Source organism: Falco cherrug, chromosome 1, assembly GCF_023634085.1.
Source record: "Falco cherrug isolate bFalChe1 chromosome 1, bFalChe1.pri, whole genome shotgun sequence".
Taxonomy (NCBI): Eukaryota; Metazoa; Chordata; class Aves; order Falconiformes; family Falconidae; genus Falco; species Falco cherrug.
This window is the reverse complement of record NC_073697.1, coordinates 120,639,425-120,667,319: the sequence shown is the minus strand read 5'-3', so window position 1 is coordinate 120,667,319 and position 27,895 is coordinate 120,639,425. Positions and strand designations below refer to the sequence as shown.

Sequence of the window (27,895 nt, the reverse complement as noted above, 5' to 3'; positions counted from 1 at the left end):
ATCAACCCTGCCTTGGTGGGTTGAGCGATGGGGTGCACTGCAGATACCCCAATGTAAGCAATAAAAATTAAAACATTGAAAGGAGGGGGGTTTATTATTAAAAAGAAGAAAGGGGAAAACCTGCTTCTCCCTATCTGCGGCTGCTGGGGCTTCCAGGCAAGCCCAGAGCCTGGTGTCCAGGCTGGCCCAGAAACCAAAACCCAAGTGTTAGTGGGGAAAAAGCAGCACATCCGTTATTTGATGCATTTTTATTTTTTTTTTACAAATCTGCAGCTGGAGAGGAGCAGGGGAGCGCGGGCTGCTGCCTCCTGCCACCCTGAGCCTCCCCACCAGTGGGACATGGGGACTCGGTGCTGCCCCGGGGGGAGTCCCCGGCAGTCCTCACATCTGCCACCACAGGGAATGTGGGAAGGGGTCAGGGAAATGGATATTGTGAGGTGGCATGGGATCTCCAAGCACCAAGACCCTGCACCAGCACCCTCCTGAGAGCCGGGGCCAGCTGAGCAGCACCCTGCCAGCCCCATCTCCTGTTAATCACCCCAGAAAACATCACTTGCAGCAAATCAACAGCATTTGCAGTGAAATCCATGGGTGAGTGACAGGAAAATAATAAGGAAGGAAGCATTGCCAGGAGGCTTAAATCACCGTGGCTGTGCTGGCTCCTGCAGCCAGGCCCTCCTTTGGCACCACTGGCCAACAAGGAGCAGCACCCATGGGTGCCCCAGCACCCAGCCTGGCCGGGAGACACAGAGGGGACCAGCGAGGGGCAAGCTGCAGCTGAACTCGAGCAAAATGCCCCTTGTCAAGGCCATAAAGCTGAAGGGCTGAAGCAGCCGGGTGGCTCCGGGGATGGGGCAGAGAGCATGGGGCTTCACAGGATGGGGCCACCAGCTCCCGGGCAGCAGCGAGGCGGAGGCGCCCGGAGGACCAAGGTGCCACAGCATCCATTAGTTATTACAGAAAACTTTTCTTCCTTTTTTGTTTTGGTTTAATTTTTTTTTTCTGAGAGGTGAGCTCAATTCATCCTGACAGAGGTTCACAGCGCATTTTTGCCTAGCGGCTGCTTACAGAGACATGCCAACAAGCAAGACAGCACGGGAGAAAGGCACCCTGTGCCTGTGCCACGGGCGGCTGGTGGGCACTGAAACAGGCTTGGCACGTCGTCCCCAGCCCCATGGCGTCTCGGGGACAGCTGTTGCAATGGACCTGGCTGGCCACAGGTCCTGAGATGTCTGGGCTTCCCCACAGGTGCTCAGCACTGGCCCTGCTCTCTGAGGATGCTCTCCCAGCATGGACACAGCACCAACTAACTCGCTCCGAGCAGTCATGAGGATGGGTGTCAAATCAATTCCCACAGTAGAGATGCCAAGTTAAAAAAACAACAAAAAAAACCCCCAAACAAACAACAACAACAAAAACCCAAACAGAAACCCCAAAACCACTAGGGGAAAGCAGCCAGTCATCTGCCAAAACAGCAATTTTCAGCTGAATTTCCAGAAACACTTCAGCTTTTAAAACCAAGAGAGGAGAGAAAATAAAAATCCCTCCTCTTCCACAAGCATAGAAAGCATTCATGAGATGAGGTGCAAAATTCCTCTTTGACTTCAAAGGCATTTCTCCTGGCTGGTTACCCCCAAATTCTGGCACAACCTACTGGAAAGCCGGTGGGCAGTGCGGCTCAGCATCGCTTTGCTGCCAGATGACGGCACGCTGCCAGCCGGGGTGTGGGCTGCTGTGGGGGGAGCCCCAGGGTGTCAGAGGGATGCTGAAAACGTGGTACTTGAGAAGGAGGAGGAGGAGGGATGATGGGAAAGAAAGGGAGAATAAAGTTCATGCAGCAGCAAAGGGAACTTGTGTGGTTGGCAAGTGTTCCACTTCTGCTGGGTGGGTTATGTCCCTCTGCTTGGCATTTAGAGATGCCAAGGCCTGGCAGCACCGTCCCCGTGGCTGGCATCAGCAGGATGCGGCCGAGCCCCCAGTGAGGCTGGGTGAGCCCCTCAGCCCAGCCTAGGCTTTGTTGGGAAAGTTCAGAGCAAACACCTCTCTCCTCAAACACTGGCCCCAAAAGATGATTTTAGGGGTTATTTCTTGTGTTGTTACTGGAACATTCTGCAAGCAAAGGCAGGGGCCAGGCTGGCACAGCCGCAGCCCTGAGCACCCCATCCGGCAGCCCCAGCCAAGCTGCCTTGCCAGCTGTGCCCCCAGCATGGAGCAGCTGCCAGCCACTCTCCTGCCAGCCCTGCTGCCTGCGGGCTCGGGGGTCCCCAGCCCCTCGGCTCCTGCCCAGCAAGGTGGGCTGATGGCCCCAGACGAGGCGCAGGTTGAACACCTCTCCCTGCTTGCCATCCCTGCTGAGGACCCCCAGCCGGGTGGTGCTGGGCAGGGGCACAGTGATGGGACCCTGGGGCGGCTGTGGGGGAATGCTAGCCCCCCCATCTCCCCCATCTCCCGGTGTCCTCAGCCCTGCCATCCTCAGCCCCGGTGTCCCCAGCCACAGCAAGCCTGGCCCCTCCAGCAACCCCCTCCCCAGGGAAGCTCCCCACCTGGCTGCAGGTCCCAGGGGAACCAGCACAGCCCCATCCTAGCACGGACACAGATACCAGCCTTTTTACAAAGAAAACAAGACTTTGAAAAGTGTTTTCTGGAACTGTAACAGGTCTCTGCGCCCTTGGCAAAGCCAGAACTAGCTGTTTGGAAGTGCTTAGGCTGGGTCTTGCGGCATGTTTTCATCAGCTGTGGTAATCAGCAGCTTTTTTGCATGCACTATATATTAACTTAATGTATGTTACAACCTACCCTGTAATGGAAAAATAGTGTGCCTGCCGTAACCAGTCACACTTTCAAAAGCACTTGACTCCCAAGTCATCCAGGTGCTTTTGACGATGTTACCCTGGGTTGCTATAGGAACCCTAACAGTTTTCCCATCTGACTTCTCCATTAACACTGGGATTTATATTTAATTTGTTTTCCTTTTCCTCAGCGAGAAGAGGTGAGGAACAACGCGTGCGCAGGGGGAGGAGATGCTCTTTGGTGAGTGTTCCCTGGCCATGCTGAAAGCAGCACCAGTCTGAGATGCCGCCCGAGCAGCGGCAGGGCACGGCCCCGCCACGCTGCCAGGAGCCACCCAGGAGGCAGCTGATGCCCAGGGTGGCTTTATCACACGTCTCTCCCGTGTTCCCAGGCTGGCCTGACAGTCTGTCTCCCCCACACCTTCCTGCAGGCAGAGGGGCCGCGGGGCTCACGGGCCGAGCATCCCACGCAGCTCCTGGAGGGAGGTGACGGGCAGGGAGCAGGCGAAGTTGCTGCAGAGATAGGCGGTGGCTTTCCCGTCCTTCCTCTCCAGAGATGCAAGGAAAGGCAACTGGCGGTAGAGGAACCCAGTGCTGTCTCCATCTGCTAGCATCAGCACCTGCCGGAGAAGGAGCCGTGAGAGCTGGAGAGCACAGCCAGATGCTCCTTGCCCCCCACCCCAGACACGCCAAGTGCTGGCAGCATCCACCCACACGCTCGCCCAAAGCAGGGAGGGCACAGGGAGCTGAGGGGACCCATGCCAGCCCTCTGCCAGGGTCCCAGCCTGTGCCGGAGGGGGCACATGGTCCCCAGCAGCTTTGCTTCCCTTTTCCATTCCGGACCCCTGGCAGCCAGGGATGAAGCTCAGGGACTGGCACACAGCAGCCCAGAGGGGGGCTGCCCAAGCCAGCTGGCTCCCTGGGGACACCCCCCTCAGCCCAGGGGCAGCACCAGCATCAGCATCACCCCATCACAGGCCGCAGCCCAGCTCCTCCTGACCACCAGGCGCTTCCCAAAAAACTCAAGACCCGCTCTCACAGCTGATACGGCAGTACCAGCTAGGGGTGATGACAGGGCTGCTGTGATAATTAGCTTTTCTGAAAGGGAAAATGTTTGTTAAAGCCTCAGGGCTTCCGGGCTAATCAGGGGAAAGGCCAAGAGCTGGCAGGGAGCCTGGTGCTGACACAGATGCAAGGGGTGAGCAAAACGCAGGCCCTTCCCAAGGCATGGCACCAGCATCCTGCTGCTGGAGCAGGTGGCTTTCCCTTGCCCACCCTGGCCCCAGCCCTGCATGTGCACCCACCGAGGTGACCACTGAGCACTGACACACTCATCACATGTTCATGCCGCTCACCACACTGCTGCCAAGGGATACCACCACCAAATGCTGCTGCCTACAGCACACACATCTCCCACCGTGGTACCACTTGCCCAGTGTGCAGCACCCTCTGCCACCAGCCCGGGGGCCAGGAGCAAACTCAGCGTGACACCTGGCACGGATGCCCGTGCAGCCTGGCCCGCTCTGTCCCCAGGTGGTCACTGTGTCCCCATGCCCTTGCTCAGGATAACAGCTGCTGCAGTCCCCTCCTGTCCCCCATCAGCCCACATCTCCCGCTCAGCCCCTGCCTTGACCCAGCTCTGGCTCAGCCTGTTTCCCTGCCTGCCTCCTGCTCCCCCCCTTCAACCTCCTCCCCCCTTGCCTTTGTCTGGAATTAATTCCAGGAGTGATTAATTACCAATTCATGTCCAATCTGAAATTCATTATTCATTTTTCTCACAAGCTCCCCAAGGTCCTCTCGCAGGGCCAGGATGAAGGCGAGCAGCAGGCTAGCGCTCTGCAGCCAAGGAGATAATGGGATCCTTCATAATTACCCTAAAGACCATTAACAGGGCAGGGATCTATACCAGCAGCCAGGATCCAGCCCCAGAGCAGGGATCCAACCCTCTCCACTCCCCGCACCGGGACACCCAGGGGAGCAGCTGCCGGCACCACCCCCGGAGCACCTGCATCCCTGTGACAGTTGCCTGTGGCAGAGGCTCTTCCAGGCACAGGGTCCATTTAAACCTGCGGCCTTGATGCCATTTTATCATCGGCATCTTGTTACAGCAAGGAATTCAATGTGAGGTTTGTAAGGAATTAATTACTGGAACGACCTAATTAATTGTGTTCCTGCAGACGAGCCTAGCCCCCAGTGCCCTGCTGGCATTGAGGGACCAGGGGCGGCAGGGGACATGGCAGTGACATTGCCCCAACTCCTTGGCAAAGCTGATTCCCAAAGCTGCTGCATCCCTGGAGAGGGCAACCCAGCGCTGCTCTGCCTTGGGCAGCTTCTGGGGCTGGGGAAGGAGAGCTGGGGAGCAGCTGGAGGGGGTGAAGGCGGGTGGGAAAGGAGCATCCACATCTCCATGCGATGCAGCACGGAAAGAGGGATGGCTGTTGTGAGGTGGCAGGCTGCTCCCCAGGGCAGTGCTACCCTCTGAGCAGTGGGATTTCCTCCCTTCTCTCCATCACCTCTGCAAAGTGAGGAGCCATCACTACTGCCAGAGATCAGCCTGTCCATGAGGAATCAGCGATGCACCGGGGAAGCCTGGGCAGGACGGCTCAGGGGAAGCTCTGCCCCCTCTGTCACCCTCCCTTCCACCCAGATGATGCTGAAGAGACCCAACCGCCCACCCCTGGCCTTGGTGACAGCAAGGAGAAGCAGCTGTTGCCACGACGGGACACACTGTCTGCTGGAGCCAGGCTCAGCAGCGCAGGCAGGAACAAGCAGGAGGGAAATGGGCTGCTGAAGCTCAAGGAGGAGCTCAGCTCCTACCACTCCTGCTTGGGAAAGCGGAGACACATGCCTGGGGGGCTGTGCTCCTCTGGGGAGGCAGCTTTCCCCTCCTGCCATGTTCCTTCTTCCAAGGAAACAAACCCAGGCTGCCAAACAGGACAGCCTCTGATCCATCCCACCACCACAACAGAGGGAACACACAACAGCCCCCCCTCACCTGCTGCCAGCATCCAGCTGCAGCCCCCCTGCATGGCTCTCCGAGTGCAGCCCCCCTACACCCAGCCTGGGCAGGCATCACTGTCCTTGGGCAGCTCCCGAGCACCTCACAGCTTCACTCTCCCATGGAAATATCCATCCAGAGCACCCAGCCCTCCTCTTCCTCCCTACCCTGAGGAAGGCAACAGCCTGGGGGTGATGGACCTGCCCCTGGTGAGTGAGCATCCCCACCAGCCAGGTTTGTTACCAGCTTAGCAGAAGGGAACCAAACCACGTGGGAGGAGAGGCGATGGCTGCACTATTTGCTGTGCTCAGGACCCCGAAGCTGCCGGCTGCATCCCCCACCACCCGTGCGGCCGCAGGGCGCTGACAGTTGAGCCAGCGCAGGGAGAGGGAGCGGGTTCCTAGCAGCGGTGCTGGGCTCCCCTGCTGCCACCACGGCGCTTCCCATCCCTGCAAACTGGGTCACCCGCTGTAATCCTTCCAAGGGAGAGGGGGAAGTGTGGGAGCAGAGGCCTCACATGCAGCACAGGGACCGGCATGGCTGGGTGCTGCTGGAGAGGAGATAGCGGAGGAAGGATGGAGAGCTGCATCCCCCACCCGTGCTGCTGGGCAGAAGTCGTGACCATCCTCCAACACTGGCATTAAAACACCGCTGGGCACGCAGGCAGAGGGTCAGGGATGAAAGCCTCTGGGCTGAGCTAACGTGAGGACAGAGCAGGGGATCCCATGCTGATGGCTCAGCCCTCCCCACTTCACCCCAGCTGGGGTTACGGAGGGAAACTGGTGCTTTGGCCTCAGTGCCAGCTCCCCACGTGCTGCAGCTCAGCGTGCCAGTCCCTGGCACCAGGACCCCACCAGGCAGGGATGAATCCGGCCCAGAGGCTGAAATGCTGAGCCGCCACGCCACAGCCCAGCCCTGCTTCCCTCCGCTGGGCAGCCTTGCCAAGGTGCCAGCCATCCGTCCCCAGGGCAGAGACGCTGCCCACCAAATGTGACAGGCGCCAGCTGCCACACTGTCCTTCCCTGCCAGCTCCACGGGCAGCAAACAGCTCCGTCCCCAAGGCAGCACGGCCCCTCCGTGGGATGCACGGAGTGACGCATCTCTGAGCCGGGATGCAGACAAGCAGAGCAAGGCAGTAACCCCAGTGCACAGCGACAGCACAGCTAGGGGCAAAGCTTTCGGAAAAAGCCAGCCCCTCCCAGGTGGGGGTACCCCCAGCCGGAGACTTCCCAAGGATGCAAGGGTGGCTCCAGGCACAAGGTGACCCAGACACTGGCTGGATCTGCACTGGGCATGACATATCCACACCGGGCACGACACGTCCGCACCAGAATGAAAGGCTTCCCCTTGGGAAAGCAGCGCTGGGGATGCTGCGCTTAGGCTGAGAGCAGTGTAAACAGCCAGCAGCAACATCAGCCATCACTGCAGCCGCTCTCTGGGCTGGGCTGCCAGTGCACTGTGCCAGGGGGAGGCGTGCAGGGGCTCAGCCGTGGCCCTGCTGGCTGCGCTTATGGATATGAAAAGGATAGGACGCTTCCCAGAAGGGAGGCAGGACAGAGGAGGAAGAGGATGGACGCTATAGCTGCACTGGTAGAAAGGATGAGGGCAGGTGGCAGCAGGGAGTGTGACAGCAGCGGTGCTGGCAGGGCTGGCACCTCACCTGGTTTGGGCTGAAGACAGAGCGGACGCAGCACAGCATCTCTTTCGTGTCTTCTCCTTGGGGGTCCCCACAGATAATGACCTGCCCGGGGAGAGCGAGGGTAGCAGGAGGGAGGGAGGTAACAGAAAGCTGTGACTGTACCCACACCACCATCGGACACCCCTCCCACAACCAGCAGGTCCCGTAGGCCACACAAGCCCCAGCCCGTACCTGTTTGAGGGTGTGATGGAAGACAGCAGTGGCCCGGGCCATCTCCGGCAGGGTTATCGGGATCTTCTGCAGCCTCTCGGAGAAGGCAGCCAAGATCTGACCGGCTTTTTCCACCCAGTCTATACGGCCAGAGTAAGAAGCTGCTCGCAGCAGGTTTGTGACAGTGACAGAGTTGGCGGTGGGCTCTGCTCCGTCCTGGTCTGCAGGGGACAATAGCCCCTCCATCAGCCCAATGCCTCACCACCCCAATGCCTCACCACCCCACTGCTTGGTCCTCCAGCTGGGCATCACCTCCCCTGCTCTAAGCCACCCCACACCATAACCCATGCGTGGCCATCTCCCCAAGCTCACCATCCTTTAGGCGCAGGAGCAGAGAGGGATCGCCAGCCTCACTGGAGAAATACGCAAAGCCTTTGGGGTCCCAAAAGAGCTTGTCTTGCATGTGCTGGAGATGCAGGGCCCACTCCAGCCAGCCCTGCTCCAGCGAGGCTTCATACAGGTCAAAGAGAGCCTGGATGACGAAGACGTAATCCTCCAGGAAGCCCTGGATGGGCACGGTGCTGCAGTGGCAGACAGGGAAGGAGCATCAGGGTCTCTACACTGGCCCGGTGGGAAATGTTCTCCCAGCCAGCACAGCCCTACTGGTCTCTGCTACCCAAGGAGATGCCACCTCAGAGCTCAGCACAAGAGAAGCAGGGGCTGTGCCAAGCCACCACACGGCTCAGCCCTGGGTTTCTGTACGGCAGGGACAGGCAGGGGCAGGCTCCTGCCAACTTGGAAGATTAGGAATGGGAAAGGATGTGACCTCAAGTCCTCCTCACTGGGTGGGGGGCACTAATCGATCCAAAACCGCACCAGAGGCAGTTCTGCGAAAGGCGAACAGCCTCCCTCACTCCAAGTTCAGTCCTGCCTGGAAGAGAGGAGGATGGGGACCACCGGGGGCCTGGGCAGCACTTGCAGCATGTCCAGTCGGTCTGTAGCCACTCTGGACCACTGCTCACCTCTGCTCCACCGTGCCGTCTTTGCCTCCGTAGCAGCTCCGCAGCAACCTCCCGCTGGCGGGGTCGAAGAGGTGTCTCTTCAGGAAGGCAGCTGCCTGCGCAGCCCAGCTCACATACTCCTGCTTGGCCAGGGCTGCCCCAGCCTGGGCAAAGCCCGAGATCATCAGCCCTGCATAGCACAGACACGGGGACAGGCTCGGGGGGGCACAAGGAATGGGCAGGGTACCAGCCTTTCCTTTGAAGAATGCTCAGCCCGAAGCTCATCCTCCCTGATGGTTAAGGCAGGTCAGGGCTCAGCCATCAGCTCTTCCACTCAGTTCAAACCACTGAGAACATCACTTGCTGTCACCCAAGGGAAGGGCAGAGCGCTGCAAGGCCAGCAGGAGCTAAGCCTTCACTTGCGGGCAGAAATAGGGCTTAAAAGAATCTTCTCGTCTGCAGGACATGGCATAGCTGCAGTGCACACCAGCTCCAGACCCAGATATACAGGCGTTTACTGCTGGGAACAGTGCCTGGGGTGCTGCATTTATCACGTGCCGCAGGACACCCAGACAGACGGCCACAGAGCTGGGGTCCCCTTGCTACCGCAGCACTGGAGATGGGCTCTGCCTGGGTCCTGAACCCCCAGCTCAGCCCCCTTCCCCAGAGCCCAAGCAGGCTGAGCGAGGGGAAGGGTTTTGCTGCTCTCTGCTGGTAACCGGGGAGGAAAATAAAGCCAGAGCAACGTCCTGATGCTCAGCAGCCCCGCGGCTTGCAGGTGGGGGGGCTGTGCCCCGCATCCCAGCCCACCCACCGCCTCCATTGCAGGCTGCCCAGTCCCAGCAGGACTCATTGCCACAAGCCCCCCAAAACCATAAACCATGCTGGCCCCGGGCAGCGGCGGAGGGGTGCAGCCAAGGCACCCATCCCCGGAGCTGAACCCCTTCTCACCGTTCCATGCCGCCAGCATCTTGGTGTCCAAGTGTGGCCGCGGCCGCTGCGCCCGGGCTGCTGACAGCCTCCGCCGGCCCTCCTGCAGCAGGACAGCCAGCCGCCCCGGCTCCAGCCCAAACCGGGCCGCCGTCAGCTCCGGGGAGCACTGGACAATAAGAACATTCTTGCCTTTCAGCTCCTGATGGGGGTCCTGAAAGGAGAGCCCTGCTCTGTGAACACCACTGGGCTGAGGAGGGGTTAGATCCCAGGTGCTTTGGGACTGCTCTGCCACCCCCCCATGCCCAGGGGTGCAGGTCCCCCACCAATGCTCCTGGTACCAGGCAGGTCTTTGCTCTCCCTCACCTTCAAGGGGTTCACATTGCCAGCCTCCTTCACTCCGTAGTGGTGCATGAAGATATCTCCCAGGGTCGTCCCCTCCATAGCCCCCTCGACAGGGTCAGGAAGGAGAGCCCGGATTTCCTCGGCTGCCCACACACAGAAAGCTCCTTCTCGCTTCTCTCCAGATGCTGTGGTGGGGTAGGAATCTGCATCTTCTGCGCTGTAGAAACCTCCTGCCTGGGAAAAGAGCAACAGAGAGACCCTCCAGCTGCTGGGACAGCACCTTCAGCCAGCTCACCATCACTGGGCTGAGCTCTGCTGGGAAGGGAGGGAGGGAAAAGCGTCCCAGTGCCACATCCCAGGGCAGGGTAAGCGGCTCCTTTTGGCCCAGCTCAGGGAACAACCTACCTGGTCTCTTAGGTCCCGTGAGACATAGAGTAGAATGTCCTGGGCAACATCAGCAAAGAATTCATCGCCAGAGATCTGCGGAAGGCAAGGGGTGGACGTCAGCATTACAAGGGTGAGGTAAGAAACACAGCAAGATATAATAACAGATCCAGATTTAAAGAGCTGGCAAAGGAGGGGAAACACGTTTGAAAGTCCAGGGATTTTAAATGCCAGATGGATTCAGAGTAAAATCTTTGATAGAAATCTGTGGGCACTGGAGGGTCACCCTGGAGTTACACCAACATCAGAGGCAGCAGCAGGTGTTCGCTGATGTGCACAGACCAGCCAGAAGGCTCTTTCCTCCCCTGTTATGCTCAAAACCCTGTGGCTACACTGTCACGCATTTGTGCGGTGTTTCTGGATGAACACCAGTAGATGAAGGGGAGTATGGGACCACTCGATGCCCACGGAATGGGCAACATCTTGGGGAACAGGCTCTGAAGCTGCTCCCCAAGCCCTGCCAGCCCTCCCCAGCTCCCTGTACCTGAAACGCTTTGCTATACGCAGCTGCCAGCTGCCCCTGGTCGTACAGCATCTTCTCAAAGTGCGGGACGTGCCAGTGCTGGTCGGTGGAGTAGCGGTGAAACCCCTGCAAAGACCAAGCGGACACGTCTCCACCCCACACCTCATGGGCATGCCCGGGGTTTACCCCCGAGGCTTTCCTCCTACCTGCCCAATGTGGTCATGGATGCCCCCATGGGCCATCATCTTGAGGGTGTGCAGAGCCATCTGCAGTGCCTGGGCACCCTCTGGAGTTGTTCGGTGGAAGGCCCAGTACGTGAAGAGGAAATTCAAATTCACTGGAAACAAGGAGAAAGTGAGAGGCTGTGGGGCAGCCTCTGCCCCCCCGGTGCTGCCTGCCCCCCGGCAGGGCTCAGCAGCAGAGGCCAGACTGACCTGGGGTGGGGAACTTGGGGGATTTGGAAAAGCCGCCATAGTCCTCATCATAGGACCTGGAGAGCTGCTGGAAACAGGTGGCCATCACCTCTTTGGACGGTGGGGGTGATGCCTGGCCCTGCACACGGATCTCAGATCTGTATAGCAATGCTTCCAGGATCTTCTGGCTGCTCTCTAACAGGACATCTTTGTTCTCCTTCCACTGAGATGCAGAGTGAGAAAGTCAGTTCTTCTGGGTTTTGTCCCTCTTTCTGCTTCCAGCACTGCACCAGTGCAAACTGCACCTTCAGTTCTCGGTTGTCCTCCCCAGATCAGTTCAATTCTACCCCTAACCCAGTCAAGCTCTGACATGCTCCCTGGGCTATTGTTTCTCAGGGCTGTATCTCCCAACTCAGCCACCCCCAAGCCCAGACCAATTTCCTTATGGCCCCTTCGGCGGAGCACTGCCTGCTCCACCACTCCTGCTCCATACCTGCTCTGCGATCCGGAGCAGCACGGTCCGAAAGCCAATGCGATGAACTCCATCTTCAGGAGGGAAGTACGTTCCCCCTGCAAAGGGCTTGAGGTCTGGAGTCAGCCAGACGCTCATTGGCCAGCCACCTCCACCGCTGGTTGCCTGAAAGCCAAATCACGAGTGCAGCACGGTCACACCAGGGGCACCCTCGGCTCTGTACCCCCCCGGCACATCCAACTGAGGACAGACGCGTGCCTCCCTCCATCCTCATGATCATACATGGCCCCATGCAGACCACCCCACGCACTGGTTCTTCTTGCCTGAGGAACACAACCATGAAGCTCACCTTGAGAGAGCCAGCCAAAGCCCCCCAAGCCCTGCCTCCCTCACCTGCACGAAGGTCATGTACACTTTGTCCACATCTGGCCGCTCCTCACGATCCACTTTGATGCACACAAAGTTCTTGTTCAGAATCTCCCCGATCTCCTTGTTCTTGAAGGACTCCTCCTCCATCACATGGCACCAGTGGCAGGTGGAGTAGCCAACTGAAAACAAGCTCAGGCGAGTGAGGAACAGCCCTTTGCAGGGAGCAGGACACGCGTTATGGGGAGATGGCTCAGAGGTGGGGAGCCCCGCTACGGCCAGCAGCTAGAGAGGCAACGGAGGAGAAAGGCAGGGCCTTCTGGGCTCTCCAGCTCTTGCTCCTAACATCTAGCCAAGGACTCTGGTCCTTCATGCAGCCCATCTTCTGAGGCACCTGTGAAAGCACTGGTCCTCCCCTTGCAGCAGAGAACTAGAGCTTGGTGTGTGCCCTTACCTACGTGGCTGCCCACACACCAGCCCCACTTATCTGGTCATCTACCGACCACCAGGTGGGAAAATGAACTATGCCTTCTTTCTGGTTACCTGATAGGAATATCAGCTTGTTTTCTTTCTTTGCTTTATCAAAGGCTTCCTGCCCCCAAGGGTACCTGTGGAGGGAAGACAAGAAAGGAGCTTCAGGGGTCACCACTGCCAGGACTGGGGCTCCTCTAAAGCTGCCCAAGAAGCTGCGGCCTGGTGGGGAGCACTCAGGACAGCTGGGGAGTCCAGCTAGCTCAGGAGTGTGGACCCCGAGCCTGTGGGGAGCTGCACAGGAGCCAGGCTGCTTCACCTGCAGTGAGTTCCTCAGCCCCACGGATGCCAGGAGAGCAGTGGGGAGGAAGATACCCATCACTCTTACCAGTCCACAGGGTTGTGGGCGTGCTGCAGGAGGTAGGGGGACTTCTCGTTGATCAGGCGGTTGGTGTGATGAGGGGTGCTGGGGGGCCTGGTTGTCCCCCCTGTGGCCATGGTCACACTTTTCGTCAGAAACACGCACCTGTGATGCCAAACAGGCTCGTCACTTCCTCACTTGCCACAGCAAAGCCCAGCAGTCCCAGACCAGCACCACCTTCACCCGGCTCCTGCAGGCACCCAGCACAGCCCCGGGATGGGGTGGTGCTCCCCGAGCCAGGGGAACTGCTCTCTGACCCAAGGCCAGTGGCTCTGCTGGGGCTCAGTCCACCTCGGTGCCCCCAGGACCCTACAAAGCCCTCCCCACTTGCTGGAGGCTCAGGAGAGGTTGTTCTCCTCCAGCTCGGCGCAGGCATGGCTGGGGGACTGCCATGGCCAGGGCTGCCTGCCCCCCAGCCCCCAGCCCCCCACCAGCACCCTTCGGGGGCACAGCCGGCAGCCATGAGGAAGGGGGCAGCATCTGAGGGGTTCAACCCGTGTGGTCTCTGAGAGGAAAATCCCTCTGGTGGGTGCAGGGGTAGGTGGGGGGTCAGGGTGTGGGGTCAGGGTGCGGGCAGGGCGGCCAGGGGAGCGAGGGACAGGAGGGGACAGGAGACATCATCCTGCTGCCGGGCAGGGCAGAGGGGTGCAGGGCTGGGGGGCTGGGGCGCAGGGCTGGGGTGCAGGGCTGAGGTGCAGGGATGCCAGGGTGCAGAGATGGGGTACAGGGATGCAGGGGTGCAGGGGCGCAGGGACGCAGGGATGCAGGGGTGCAGGGGTGCAGGGGTGCAGGGGTGCAGGGGCCTAGGGCACAGTGCTGGGGTGCAGGGATGCCAGGGTGCAGGGATGGGGCGCAGGGATGCAGGGGTGCAGAGATGCAGGGCTGGAAGGCTGGGGCACAGGGCTAGGGTGCATGGGCGCAGGGATGCAGGGATGCAGGGCTGTGGCACAAGGATGCAGAGGCGCAGGGATGCAGGGGCGCAGGACAGGGATACAGGGGCACAGGGATGCAGGGGAGCAGGGGCGCAGGGATGCAGGGATGCAGGGATGCAGGGGCGCAGGGATGCAGGGGCGCAGGGATGCAGGGGCGCAGGGATGCAGGGGAGCAGGGATGCAGGGATACAGGGGAGCAGGGATGCAGGGGCGCAGGGATGCAGGGCTGGGGAGCAGAGATGCGGGGATGCAGGGCTGGGGCACAGTGCTGGGAGGCAGAGGTACAGCGCTGGGGCCCAGGGGTGCAGGAGGGGGGTGCAGGGGGCGTGTGAAGCCAGGCAGGGGGTGCAGGGACGCAGGGAGGATTTAGGGGAATGCGGGAGATGCAGGGAGGACTTCGGGAGGATCCGGGGGGATGCAGGGAGTGCTGGGGCACACAGGAGGGGTGTAAGGGTGCAGGAAGGCTCCAGGAAGGAGTCAGGGGTGTCACGGGGAGGGGCAGGAGGGGCGCGGGGCGGTGAAGCACAACTGGGGGGCGTGCGGGAGGTGCAGGGCGGGCGCGGGGGGTTCGGGCAGGGTCTGGGGGGCAGGGGGGGAAGCAGCGAGGATACAGCGGGGCTGCGCGTGCCGCGGCGATCGCTGCCCCCCGCCCGCAGGGGCCCAGCCGGGACCCGCAGCCCGCCCCGCCCCCCGCGCCCCCAGCCCGCCCCGCCCCCCGCGCCCCCCGCCCGCCCCGCCTGTACCTGCAGGCCCGGCGCAGCGGCGCCGTGAACATGGCGGCGGGGGGCGGGGCTGACACTGACCCCACCCCCGGGGCGGTGCTGCCAGCCCGGACCGCCCCCCCCGCCCGCACGCCCGGCCCCCCCGGAGCCGCACACCGGGTCCGTCAGAGCATTTTATTGTCTCACAGGCAGCCCGGAGCCGCCGCTCGCCAGCAGCCCCGAAGACATCCCCCCCGCCGCCCCCCCCGGCCCGGAGCGGGGCCCCGCAGCGGCTGCCCCGGGCCGCCCTGCCCGCAGCTCCTGCGGGGGGGGCAGCGAGCGGGAAGGGGGCGAGGGGCGGCGGGAGCGGGGCGGGGGGGGTAACAGCCAGGGGATCCCGGCGAGGGGGGGCGCGGGGGGAGCCCAGCTTGGCCGGCCCCAGCGCCCCGCAGGCGCCGGGGCAAAGCCCCCTACCCCGGGGGGGCGTCCGGCAGCGAGAGCCCATGCACCAACCAGTCCAGCCCGCTGCGCAGCCCCCAGCCCTTACGGTGGGTCCCGCCACGGCTCCCTCCCGCCCCCCCCCCCCCCGGGCAGGGGGTCCCCTCCCGCCTGCCAAGCACAGGGGCTCATGCTGGCTCCCCCCAGCCTGTGGGCACGGGGAGGGGTCTGGCCTGGGGGGCACCTTCCCTTGCAGCTAGTGAAACGCTGCCCCCCCCCCCCCCCCCATTCTTGGCAGGAGGAAAGGCTGACGGGGGGATGTGTAACAGCCAGGGATGGGGTCAGAGTCTGTCTACACGTCCAGAGGGCTCAGAGGAAGGGGTTGAGCCCCCCCGGAGCGGCTGGGGGGGCCGGGGGGCCGCTCAGCGGCAGTAAAGGCTGCGGCAGGTTGCTGGGGAGTTCGGGGAAGGTGCCAGCCTGGGGGAAGGCACTGGCCGAGGCAGGCAGGGCGGCAGCGGCGGCGGGGACGCTGCTGAGGGGCAGCGGCAGGGATGCGCTGTAGGTCATGGAGTTGGCGGGGAGGCCGGCGGGCAGGCCGGGCACCGGCGAGCTGGTCCGCATCTGGTTCAGCGTCGGCTTGGGCTGCTCGGCGAGGCTGAAGGGGTTGGTGGGGGACGGCGTGCTCAGACCTAGCGAGGAAAGGATGGCAGATGTTAGGGCAGCCACACCATCCCCAGCCCTCTTCATCCTCCTCCTCTTCAACCCCCAAACTCCACCATGCCCAGCCCGGGGAAGCCCCCAGCAGCAGCCCACACCATGGCACCTACTCGAGAGAAAGGGGTTCCGTGTCTTGGAGGCTGGAGCAGGTGCAACCAGGGAGTCCAGGTTGACCAGGGAGGAGGCGGCAGGGCCGAGGAAGGCCTCGGGGGTTTTACAGTCCTTCCGCTCCTTGCCGGATTCGGGCAGGGAGTCGGCCAGGTTGGTGAGGTCGAAGCTCTTTGCTGCATCCTGCCTGCTGCTGGGGAACAGGTCACCAAAGGGGTCTAGCTCTGGAGCAGGGGGGGGAGAAAAGCCACATGAGCCAGCTGGAAGACACCAAGGGTGACGGCATCCCTGTCACCGCGCAGCGTGGCTGATGGCACATCTGGCCCCAGGTCACAGCTCGATGCGGTGGAGCTCAGGCTCCAGCTACCCCGAGCCACTGCAGGGTTGGGGACATGGGCATGCAGGGGGACTGGAGCCACCCCCTCAGCTACGGGGCATCCCAAGCCCACGGCACACACGGTTGCAGGTGGGAACAAGCTTTGGCCACACCAGCAAACAGCCACACACAGCCTGGCCAGCCCTGGAGCTGCCTCCCTGCGATGGGCAGGGACAGGTCACTGTCTCCACCTACCCAGTGGCCCCTGCCCGCTCCCCTGGCTCTTACCGACGGGGCTGGTGGACTTGGCAGAGGAAGGCAGCTGTGGGGGCTCCTGCTCCGGCGGCTCGGCTGACTCGGCTGGCTTTGCAAACAGGTCGAAAGCATCCCCCCCTGGAGCTGGGGGGAAGAGGTGAGACTCAAGGAGGGGAGCAAGCGGGGAGGTGAGAGGCGGGAGATGTACGGGCAGGAGAGAGGCAGGGGCGGCTGCCTGCAAGGAGACAGAGAAGAGGGCGTGCGGTGGGGGGGCGCGGGGCTGGGGGTTGAGAACGTGCACTGGCCTGAGCAGGGGAGGGTAAGGTGGGCCAGACCACTGGGGCTCATTGCAGACCAAGACAGCCCCCACACTGCTCGCAGCCATCCCCCACAGCAGGCAGGTCCCTCTCCCAGCCCCAGAGGGAACAGGAACGCTGTAACACCCAGCCCTGGCCCCCAGACCGGGTTCTGCTCTCCTCCCCAGGGACCAAAAATGAGGGCAGCTCACGCGGGACCTCGGAAGCACCAAGGAGGAACCGAGAGCAGCTTTGAGCTCTGAAACACTGGCTGCTCCTACAACCGCTTCCTCATCTGCAAGGCGGCACCTGCGAGCAGCAACGTCCCATCCCGGCAGGGCACGTAGGGCTGGTTTGGGGTGAGCAAACACACAGGTGCCACCGGGGAGGACACCCTGTCACAGCGAGCGGTGTGGCAGCTGCTACCCGCTCCCATGGGAGGGTTCCGTTAATTATGCCGTGTTAATTAAAGCAGCCTATTCTGTGCAGAGAGAAACCCTAAAAGTTCTTTGAAGTCTTCAAGTGGGGGAAGCAGAGGTCCCGCTGTGGGGCAGGAGAGTGGGTGGGGGGTGTTTGCCGAGCTGGCTGTGGGAGGAAGGGGGAGCAGCACCCTGGGATGCCCACTCACAGGAGGGCAGCGACGGCCAGCGCTGCCCGCAGTCCTCAGCACAGCCAAAATGCCCATCAAGGAGCCTCTTACCAGGGTTAGGAGGTTGCTCGGCCACGGCAGCCCAAGGGTCAGCAGCTGGTGTGGAACCAGAGACCTGGGCCGGGGGGGACGCTGTCACCCAGGGGTCCGCCGGAGGGAAGCCAGAAGACATGGGCGCCTTCCCCCAGGGGTCGGAGGCTGCAGTGGTGCCGGGTGGGAAATCCCAGGGCCCGGCAGAGCTTTGCTGGGATGAGGTGCTTGCCTGGGAGAGGGGCTCCCCGCCAGCAGCCGGGACCGGCACCCAGGGGTCAGCCGCACCAGCCCAGGCGGAGGCTGCCGGCTCCGCTTTGGGTTTCACATCTGAAAGAAGAAGGGAAGCTGTAGAAGACGGGAACGGTGCAGGGCACGGAGGGATGCTGAGTGGCAGGGATGTGCCTGGGGACCATGGCTTCCAGCAGCACCGCCCGGGGCGTGCAGCAGAGGGAGGAGAAGCAAGAGGTCCCTCCTGTGGAGCTCCTGGGACCGGGGAGGGACAGAGGCAAGGGAGAGGTTTGTGCCACTGTCCCGAGCTTTGCCAGCCTGTGAGTTGCCCCCACCTGGCATATCCCACGGGTCAGCAGACGTGTGGCTGGAGGGGGCTGGCGCCGGCCCAAATATATCTGCCAGCTCCAGGATAGAGGACTGCAAACAGAAAGGGAATAAAGAGGTGAGGGAAGCCCAGGGCAGACCTGCAGGATCACCCTGGAGCTCAAGGCTGGTTTTGTGGCTGTCCAGGCCCCCAGTGCTGTACCTGGCTTTTCTTCATCTTATCTTCTTCCTCCTCTTCCTCCCTGCCCTGGGCAGTCTCCTCCGTGGCTCTCTGCAGCAGGGAGTTCTCCCCTTGCCAGGCTCTCACCTCCTGCAGGGACAAGGGATGGGGCCCATGAGCTCAGCGACCCTGCAGCCAGCACCTTCTCTGGGAGACTGACCCAGCACAGGAGCTGCCACCACATCCCCGAAAAGTCCCAGCATCCGAACAGACGGCTCCTCTGGGGCTGAGCCCAGGGGGAGAGCACTCAGCAGACAGCCCGGAGCAGCGAAAGCAAAGTGGGCACTGGAGCGAGGCAGCGTTTCAGGCTCTGGCACCCCAGAGAGAAGCCCAAGTGCAAGGAGAGAGGAGCGCCCAGGGCTATGGGGCACAGGTACCTTCTCGTGCTCCTCTTTGCTCAGCGCGAGCGCTAGCTGCAATTGCCTTTCTTCGTCTGTACTGGAAATTGGAGGAAGTGGCTTCTGCCAACAGAGGAAATTGGGTGACATTTCAGCTTGCCCACAGCTCGCGGGACTGCTCGGAGGTCCCTGTCCTCACCACTGCTTCTCCTGCAGCCCCTCACCTGCCTGCACAGCACCTCTGTGCCTATCCAGTCAGCTTTGCCTGCAGACCCCCAGCCTGATGTCCCTTAAACCAGCTCCTGTTCAGGCTTCCCTGTGGCCACCACCCTACCTCCTTCCCCTACCCCACCACCTGCCTCTGCATCTAGGCTGGGATGACCCTAAATCAGGCAGCCAGATCCCCCCTGGGAGGTTTTCAGGGACTCCAACGCAATCGGCAGAGGAGAGGGGACAGGTTAGGCACCCCATCACCCCCGCAGCCTGCTGGGGAGGAAGGTTTGCGAAGCTATCTGACATCGGTTTGGGGATCCTGCCCAGCCCTGCTCTGCTGGGGTAAAAGCACCCAGACCTGAGACAGATTTTGGGGAGTAGCTGTCCCTGTACCACCATGTCAACCCTGTCACCACCCCATGATGCTTGTCCAGCAGCGTGGGACCGGCTGAGAATGGGCACCCCAGTGGGGGTGTGCGTGTGTGCACGCCTGTACAAGCATGCACACATGTGCACAGCCCAGACGGATTCCAACAGGCGACGCTTGCAAGAGCATATTCCTACAGTGCTCATCGCAGCAGCATGTGGAAGCTATAAATACTCCAATTCCAGGACAAAAATAGGGATATATGCTCTGCTCTGTCTCCAAAAGAGTCTCCATTGGGCAGGGAAGATGGGCTGCAGCAAATGCCGTCTCTGAAGTGTGTCCCCTGCCCCAGCAGGACTGAGCTCGTGGGGCTTGGTGCCAGCCCTGGGGGGCCACCCACCAGCCCGGGCACACAGCCCCTTGGTCACCATGTCCCTCTGACTTTGTGTGCCCAGCCGTCCCCACAAACTCCACACGGGCCGTGCCAGCCGGCGGCAATCTCAGCTGTGCACAAATAAGCCGTCCCCAGTGGAAAAAGGGCTGTGGCCAGCAGATAGGAGAGGGGACAGCCCTAGGAAAGGTTTCACAGTTGGGGACAGCAGCTTGCTTGCTGCCTCCATCCCAGCTCAGCTCCTCCTGGTGCTGTTTTCCACTGCTCCTTCCAGCCTGGTTTGAAAGGACCAGCCAGTGGGAGGGAGCGCCCGGCCCCCAGCCTGGTGACAGCCCTGAGGATGCTGCTGGTCCCCCACCCACCACGCAAACCGCAGCGCTGGGCAAGGCGCTCCTCCTAAAACCTCCACAGGAAGGCAAGAGAAATGGGGGAGCTTAGATCAGAAGCCCTTGGCAGAAGAGGGCAGCCAGGTTTGGGGGGGTGCGTGGTGAAACCAGAAGACACCCCTCCGAGTTCACCCTGGGGTCTGGAAGGCTGGACTGGTCTCAGACTGGTGCAGGCACTGCCAATATGAGGATGGGGAGCAGGGACAGCCCATGCCTCCATCTGTCTGCTGGTGATTTTGGACGCTGGGCACAGTGCAAGCAGCCTGGGGCGGTTGTAGGTGCGTGCACTGGCCTCAGGCAGCCCCCAGAATCCTCCCTCCTCCCAGGGAAAGGCCCCCCGTGCCCACAGACAAGGCAAGGTGTAGGGAGATGCCCAGCCTCGCACAGCCCAGGGCAGGTAGAGCCACCCTACCTTCTCCGCCTCCTCCCGACTCATGGCCAGCGCAAGCTGCAGCTGCAGCTCCTCCTCACCCGTCGTCTGGGGCCTCGCTTGCTCCAGGTCGGAGGCGAACCGTGGGGATGAGGATGATGCTGGGACATAAAAGAGGAAAAGGGGAAGGAGTGGCATCAGGACTGGGGTGTTTTGGGGAGCACATCAGTAGCATTCTCCAGACCCCCATCCAACGCCTGCAGCTCCACCACATGGCTTCCCCAGGGGACGTAGCCCCACATCAGAACTCCCTACCACGAACAAGCCATGGCTTTAAGGCTCAGGTCACCGCCAGCTGCCACCACTGTTGGGGCTTCACCACAGGCCCAGCCAAACCTCTGCCCATGGCTCAGGATGGAGACAGGCTTCACCACCACTCCAAAACATGGAAGGGAGCAATGGGCACCAGGCAGGCACAAACCAAACGCAACGCCTGCCTGCACCCCGCAGCGAGCCCCAGGGAGCCCAAGCAAGCCGCTAGCAACACTCACAGTTGAAGGAGGAGGGTGAGCCCCGTGCCCGGCCGTAGTCATCACCGTAGGGTGACGCACGGCGGCCATAGGTGACCTGATGGCTGCCGCTGCCCATGCCCTCAAGGGCCATGCGCTCCTTGGTCTGCAGCGCGTGCGCACGCTCCTGCTTCAGCCGCTCCTCATCCTTCAGCAGCGCCATCACCTGCTTCACCTTCTCTCGGATGTTGATGCCCTGGTCCTTGCCATCACGGTCCACGTACTGGAAGTCCTTCAGCGTCTGGATGGTGTAGAGGTTCTCCCGGCACTGGTGGGTCACCTTCTCGGAGCCAGTTTTGATGAGGTAGTCCAGGAGGGTGAGGGCTTTGTAGACGTGACGCCAGTTCTTGCCGCTGTCATTCAGCCGCCGCCAGATCATGCCCATGACCTCAGCGAAGGCCACCGTGTTGAAGGTGAGGTCAGCAATCTCTGACATCAGAGAGCTGGGGGGTCCCCAGGGATCATTGGAGGTGGCCTCTCGCACCTTGATCTCTGCCTCTGAGTAGTTGTGCACGATGTTTTTCACCTGCCGGCGCAGCGCCGAGGTTGTCATGGCTGTGCGGTGCCGGAGACCTGCGGGCGGTGGGCAGGAACGGTGGAGAAGGGATGAGTGCTCACAGCCGCAGCTTCACCGGCGCCTGCAGCGGGGAATGGGGACACAGAGACCTCAGCATCGCCTCAGCCACCAAGACCCATCCCCAGAGCCCTCAGCTGGCACCTGGAACACTTCTCAAGGTGGAAGCACCCATCGTCAGGGCATCAGGTGCACCCTGCCAGGCTGTCACTGCTCACTAACCCAAAGACACGCAGGATGCAGGATGCTCGAGGGGAAAAAAAAAAATCTCTTAGCAAGCTGATACCCAGCACCGCAGAGCCGCCAAGAGATTTGGCTCCAGATTCAGGAACATTTGGACTTCTGCTTCTAAAAGTAACCACCTGAAAATGGCAGCTCCCTCCCCCAGATCCCGGCTGCCTCAGCACCACCATCCTGGCAAAGCTGGTTTCAGGCCCTCAGCCCTCGTGCCAGCCAGGGGGCTTCCCTGTATCCCCAGATGTGCTATGTGCAGCTGCACGTGGCCCTGCTCACCCCAGCCGTCACCCCAAGCCTCTCGGTGCCGCCAAGGATGGGGCATGCAAAACCAAAACCCTGCTGTGAACCAGAGCCTGCCACGACTTACCAGCGCCGGCAGCCACTCGGGTGGGCTTTCCCGGCAAACTTGATAATTTTGGTTCTGCAAAAGGCTGTGGGTACAGAAGTGCGCGCTGCTGTTGGGTGGCAAATTTGGGGTGCTGATCTCCAGCACCAGGTCGGCGAGCAGGATGGATAACTCGAGCCCCCTCTCCTAAAACCCTGCGCTGCCTGAGCCTTCTCTGCATCCAGACCCAGGGCCAGGGGCAGCAGGAGCTGGCATGGGCGGGAGCTGCGCTGGTACCTCCCCAGCAGGCAATGCCCGTCCTTGGAATGCACTGATGTACCCGGCACGGAGGCAAAATGACGTGGGTCAGTCTGGACCCATCTTCACGTGAGCCCATCACAACTCTGCCCGCTGCTCTGTGCTAGTCCTAATCCTCACCTTCTCCCTCCACAGTCAGAAGACACCATTTACCCTCATTTCGTCAGAGGGCCAAGCAAAGCCGGGAGGCAGAGGCTGCCCGGAGCTGCCTTGCCCTCAGCAGAGCTGCATCGCAGGGCTAGGGAGCCAGGCTGCTCCCAGAGCTCCCGCTGCAGCTGCAACAAAACTCACCAGCAATTTTTTCCCTCTCGGAGATAACACTTGCGGGCAGAGGACTATCTCACCCGCGCAGCAGTGCCTGCAGACAGAGATTACCGGTGTCCATCCCACCCCCCACCTCGGGTGCCGGTACCTCCCTGGACCACCACTGCTGCACCATGTCGAGCTCCAGCCCTCTCCCGGCTCAGGACACTTTTCCCTCCCACTGGAGCTGGGCCGGGGATGTGCCGACTGTACCCATGAGCCACGCATGGCCCCCACCACGCTCCCCGCACAACCCGTGCGACCGGTCCAGCACCTTCTGCTCCCCTGGGCCCTCGGCCAGGCGCCCCACGGCTCCGCCAGCAACGTCCCCGTGAGTCAGAGGAGCCTGGCACCGCCACACTCACGGGCGGCCGAAGTTTCTCTTGAGTGGCTTCCCTGTATTGATTCCCTTTCGCAATGCAGCCTGTCGGCACGGCCTTTGGATCCCACCGGGTGAGCCCCTGGTGCGGATGGCCACGCCGTTGCCTGCCTGATGCAGAAACGCCTTCGGGACAAGGGCAGCGACTCAGCAAAGTCCGACAGGACTTGGCCCCACGCTCTGCTTTCCACCAACACCCAGGCGGGAGATAAAGTCGTGTTTTCCAAAGGTGCCACTGGCCCGGCAAACACCCGCAAATGCCGGGACTCTTCCTCCGGGGCAGGACAGTCCCTCCTGCCTCCAGCTGGTCTCCTGGCAGGACAACCCCCAGGTCCAGCCTGACAGGCTCCAGCACTGCTCATCCTGGCTGGAGACCCCATCCCAGCTGGACTTCGCCCGCCATGAGATGGCCCTGGAAGTCTGCGTGGGAAGAAATGGGAAGCAGGGGCTGGGGCAGGGGTGAGAGGAGCGTGGCCCTGGCTGGAGCGCTGCCAGCAGGCAGTTAGGAGTAGTGGGGTTTATCAAACACGATACCCCCCCCCCCCCTCCTCTGGAATATAAAGAGAGTGAAACTGAAGCCGTGCGGGAGATAAGGCGGCAGCACCGGGCAGCTCATATGGAATTACCGCAGTGACCTTGAGCGGGAGGCGGCCAGGTGGAAGAAGGACACCCGGGTGCGGGGACAGGTCCCCATCGCCCCGCGGCCCGGCGCAGGGACTGCGGGGGCGGAGCGGGGGGCGGCGGGGGGGCGCGGGGGAGCGGCCCGGGGGGGGGCGCAGGAGGGGTCGGGGAAAGGAGGAGGGGGCGGAGGGGCCAGACGAACGGCGGGGGGAGGCGGGGGGGCGCGGATTAGAGCCTCGCTCCATCCCTCCTCAGGCGCAGGGCAGCGAGAAGCGCCCGCCATGGAGGGAGCGGCGGCGAAAGGCTCCGGCAGAGCCCTCGGCCGCGCCGCCGCCTCCCGCAGCTCCCCGGGGGCCGTCCCCGCCGCGGGGGCCCGGGGCCCCCAGCCCGGCCCGGGGGGCAGCGACCTGCGCGCGCCTGGCATCCTCGGGCCCGGCATCCCCCGGCCCGCCGCAGCCCGCGATGCTCCGGCGTCCAGAACCTTCCTCCTCCCCCCTCCTTCCCCTCCCCGCCCCCCCCCCGCAGCCTGGCAGCCGAGGGGCGCGCAGCCCCCTTACCTGCGCGGAGCGGAGCGCGGCCCCGCCGTGCCGGTGCCGGTGCCGGTGGGAGCGGGCTGGAGGCGGCCGCAGCCCGTCCGCTGCGCGCCGCCGAGTTGCCGGGCTGGCTGGGCAGGTCCCGGCGGCAGGTCCCGCTTTAACCTCTTCGGGGCCGCCCGAGCCCCGGCCCGGCTCCCGCCCGGGTGCTGGCAGCGGTGCTCAGCACCCCCGAAGCGGTGCAGCGCGGTGCGGTACCGGCCGCGGGGGATGCGGCGCCGAGCCCCTGCCCCGCCGCATGCGGGAGGCGGGGATGCTGTAAATGCTCAGTCACTGCCCCTCGCTGGCAGCCAGCCAGGCGCTGCTTGCTGCTGCTTGCTTTGCTTTATTTTTTTTTTTCCCTCCCCCCCCCCCCCCCCCCCCCTATTATTTTTAGACAGAAATCATCGTCCCCGGGCTTGGAAGTGCCTCGGAGGGATGCCGACCCTCCCCATAACGCAGCTCCCTCTCTGGTACCCAAGGCCACGGCTGCAATTTGGATTAATCAAATTTTTTTTTTTTTTGGCTGGGATCTAAATTTGGAGCAGATTCTTCCCCTGCTCCGAAGAGCTCCGAGAGCATGGCTGGGGGGAGAGGGAGGCATCAGATGACATGACAAAATAAGTCATGTCTCTCGATCATTTCAATGCCACCCCCTCTCTCCCGGCCTCTGCCTTCCATTTTAATCGCTGACAGGCCTTTAAGTATTATGGATATATATAATCTTTTCAATATCACTGACATTTTCCATAATGGAAAGCATCTCCTGTACACTGAGACGTTCTGGAGGGGGATCACGCCTTCCTGCTGATGCTCTTGCACAGAGCTGAGATTCATCTTGCCCCAGGCCCGGGCGCTGAAGGTTTAAGGTCCAGCCTTGCGTGGTGGGAGAAGGCAGCAAGGAGGCCACGTGCCTCCAGGGGCTTTGCAGATGTCATCAGCCTGGCTGTCCCTACAGGCCGGGCCGTGCAGGCTGAATGTGCATCTAATCCCACTCACAGCTGCAGCCTGTGAGATGAGCATCTCCAGCATCCAAACCCTCCTCCAGGTCAACCTGGAGAACAACCCAGCTGGGGCAGCAGGAGACATTCTTTGTGGTTGGCCAAGATCCACACCTTCCTCTTCCTCTGTTGCAAGTGCTCCCAGTTCACCTGTGTCAGGCGGCCGAGACAGCCAGCTCACCGCCCTTCAGACATTGGTATTTTATAAGCAAGGTGAACCTCCCCTGGGGACAACACCCTACGAGCCACTGCGGAGCTGTACAAATGTGGAGTTTGCTTTGCAAGGTGACCCACAACCCTGCGGTAGGACATGAGACCCGGCAAGGCTCTAAAGCTGATTTCCCTCAGCCCTAGCACAAGCTGGCTGCTCACCCACACCCCCTCTGCCATTGAGAAACCTCTGGAATTGTGTTGTCACCTTCCACTTGCAGCTTTTTCCTGGAATCCCCCTTCCCGACCTCTCTAATAGGGGTCTTCAGGCCCCGATGCACGTGATGGGTTTGGTATGTAAGTCCCAAGGCCAGGAAGATCGCTCACCTCAGTTATTTAGCAAACACAACACAAATTATTAACTCCAATATAAATAATCCCCATGTTTGGGAGAGGAGAAGGAATACTCTTCTTGTCTGGCTGCGAGGACTTGCTATTACAGGGACTGGAGCATCCTCACACCCTTCAGAGCACAGGGCTGACCAGCCCCGACGGTCTCTGCTCTAACCACAGCGCCCACATCTCACCCCAGGCCTGTAAAAATGAGGACTACATGTTTCTAAAGGTGTTCTGTGGAGCCAGCTCTAATTCCACTGCAGTTCCAGTCCCAGAACTTTCACAAATCAATGCAAAAGGAAAAGGAAAAAAAAAAGGGGCGGGGGGAAGGCAGCTGGCTCAGAGAAAGCTGCAGCAGCCAGGCAGCAGAGTATTGCACTTGATGGCCCAGCACATCCCTTCCCGTGTGCTGCTTGTACCTTGTCTCTTGAGGACACTCTTGTCCAGGGCTGAAAGAGGCACTGGCAATATTTATGACAAAAATTAGACTGTTCACAGCATTCAGGTTTGTTCTCCTTTGCAGAAGTTCTTACACCACCCGCTTGCCCTGTGCCACCAGGCTCCTGCCTTGGAAGGGAAGGAGACGCCAGCATGGGGCATTCTTCCGGGGTACGTGACTGACGTGAAACTCCCATCTACCTGGTTTTGTATCAACAAATCTTCCTGTGAGCAGAGATATACATGGAGCCTAGTTTCTATAGGCTGAACTGGAGGCACGGATCTTGTGAATGGGCTTTGTGATCTTTTAAGGTAAAGCTATGAAATACAAGTATTCCTGCCTTTGAGACAATCACGTTGCCTCTATAACATGCAGTCTCCCTCTTGTCTAGAAACAGATGGCTTGAGCTGTTTGAGTTGGGCATATTCACAAGCTGATAATCATCTCCAGGGAGGCAGGAGCTATTGTCAGAGCCTGTGAGACACACCCCAACTTCAGGCCTTTTTCCTCCTAATTCTCAAAATGTTGCTGAAATTCTCACTACAGGAATGCTGAGCAGAGACATTCCCTTTGTGGGTCTGTGCCCACTGAGCCAGAGGAGGCTCCTGGCTTCCACAAAAGCCAAAACGCTTCCCCACACCCTGCTAAGAGAAAGCATCTGGAAACATGAAGGGCCTCACCTGGCCAGCAAAGAAAAAAATAAGCTGCACTTTGCCATGGTACTGCTGGGAGCCAAGGGGAACATATCCTTTCCCCAGAGACAGCACATGAGTTAAAATGAGAAAACAAAATAAAACAATTCTGCAGGAGGAACAGTTATGTTACACTCCATGCAGCTCCAAGACGCGTGTCAGTGTGGCTGCCAAGGTAAAGGAGCACGTGCCTGAGGCACACACGCCTGGTGCAACTGCGCAGCCACGTACAGGATTTGTAACAGCGATGCTCAGCATGGATACACATCTGCTGCGTAAGAACCCCAAAGGTATCACAAACCTCAATTAATAATCTGCACTGATGTCATTTCTCCACAGGGCCAAAGCCTTTTTTGGGAATGCTGTCCAGCTGCTTTAGCAGGAAGACAGCTCTTTAATGACACATGCCAGGTCTCCCTTGATGCCAGGTCTAAAAGAGCCCCTGCACCCAGCTCGTTCTGCCTTGGAAAGCTGCTCCGACCCAAGCCCGGCTGCAGAGCACACGACACTCAGACCTGGGATGCCTCCACAGAAAGCTCCATTCCAGCTGCAATGCACAAAGAAACCCAGACAGAAAGCAGTGATAAGCCCAGACACACATGCTGGCAGAGACAGGAGGGGTGGCTCTAACAAGGCCTTACCATGCTCACAATATTTACGGCATGAATTTCACTCATTTGAATTCAAGAGCAGTTAGTCTTGGAAGGCAGCAAGAAACAGTTGGATCAGAATGGGGCAGAACTGGATGGAAAGAGATGGCAAGATGAGCACAAGAAATAAAGTCATGGGTGCAAAACCAAGCAGGGTGGCACACCCCTTGGGATAGTGTGTTTTCACTGGGATCCAGAATCCCCCAGAGAAGCCTGCTGTTGGCAAGTCCCAAGAGGAGACTGGACAAGCTGTCAAGAATAGGATCAAAAACAGGATGGATTTTTCAAAATTACTGTCCTGGTACTTGGGCTCACGAGTACAAGAGCACTCTGCTCACTCACCTGCTAGCCAAGTAAAAATTGAGAAATGAAGAACAAGACATATCTCATGCTGACTGGCACTTTTAAATTCTTCTTCCCTA

At 60.9% G+C, this 27,895-nt stretch overlaps 2 protein-coding genes and 1 long non-coding RNA gene across 11 annotated transcripts; 1 reads left to right on the top strand and 2 right to left on the bottom strand.

Moving 5' to 3' along the window:
* Positions 1–135: 135 nt before the first annotated feature.
* Positions 136–14,809, bottom strand: SPATA20 (spermatogenesis associated 20). Of its 2 annotated transcripts, none has more exons than XM_055725376.1 (16): positions 14,638–14,809; positions 12,930–13,067; positions 12,614–12,678; positions 12,098–12,252; positions 11,726–11,869; positions 11,254–11,455; positions 11,026–11,156; positions 10,841–10,945; positions 10,318–10,392; positions 9,934–10,146; positions 9,589–9,781; positions 8,659–8,827; positions 8,009–8,217; positions 7,658–7,852; positions 7,448–7,528; positions 136–3,409 (listed from the first exon to the last, which is right to left on the bottom strand). In XM_055725376.1, the coding sequence occupies exons 1-16, from the start codon at positions 14,667–14,669 to the stop codon at positions 2,910–2,912; spliced, it is 2,607 nt and encodes an 868-aa protein (XP_055581351.1). In that variant the 5' UTR covers positions 14,670–14,809; the 3' UTR covers positions 136–2,909. The 2 variants fall into 2 exon arrangements, with proteins under 2 accessions (XP_055581351.1, XP_055581361.1); XM_055725386.1 differs by having other exon boundaries at positions 2,931–3,409; positions 7,658–7,857.
* On the bottom strand, positions 14,777–24,432 carry EPN3 (epsin 3). 7 transcript variants are annotated; one of them, XM_055725394.1, is made up of 10 exons: positions 24,131–24,432; positions 20,799–21,454; positions 20,290–20,408; positions 18,560–18,643; positions 18,165–18,272; positions 17,971–18,055; positions 17,426–17,734; positions 16,463–16,573; positions 15,861–16,082; positions 14,777–15,722 (listed from the first exon to the last, which is right to left on the bottom strand). In XM_055725394.1, the coding sequence occupies exons 2-10, from the start codon at positions 21,367–21,369 to the stop codon at positions 15,403–15,405; spliced, it is 1,929 nt and encodes a 642-aa protein (XP_055581369.1). In that variant the 5' UTR covers positions 21,370–21,454; positions 24,131–24,432; the 3' UTR covers positions 14,777–15,402. The 7 variants fall into 7 exon arrangements, with proteins under 7 accessions (XP_055581369.1, XP_055581399.1, XP_055581373.1 ...); XM_055725424.1 differs by having other exon boundaries at positions 20,799–21,389; XM_055725398.1 differs by lacking the exon at positions 24,131–24,432 and adding an exon at positions 22,848–22,965.
* On the top strand, positions 23,474–27,623 carry LOC129737251 (uncharacterized). 2 transcript variants are annotated; one of them, XR_008734887.1, is made up of 3 exons: positions 23,474–23,607; positions 26,216–26,442; positions 27,163–27,623. It is a non-coding gene; the product is annotated as an uncharacterized LOC129737251 (long non-coding RNA). The 2 variants fall into 2 exon arrangements; XR_008734886.1 differs by having other exon boundaries at positions 26,216–27,623.
* The last annotated feature ends 272 nt before the right edge of the window (positions 27,624–27,895 follow it).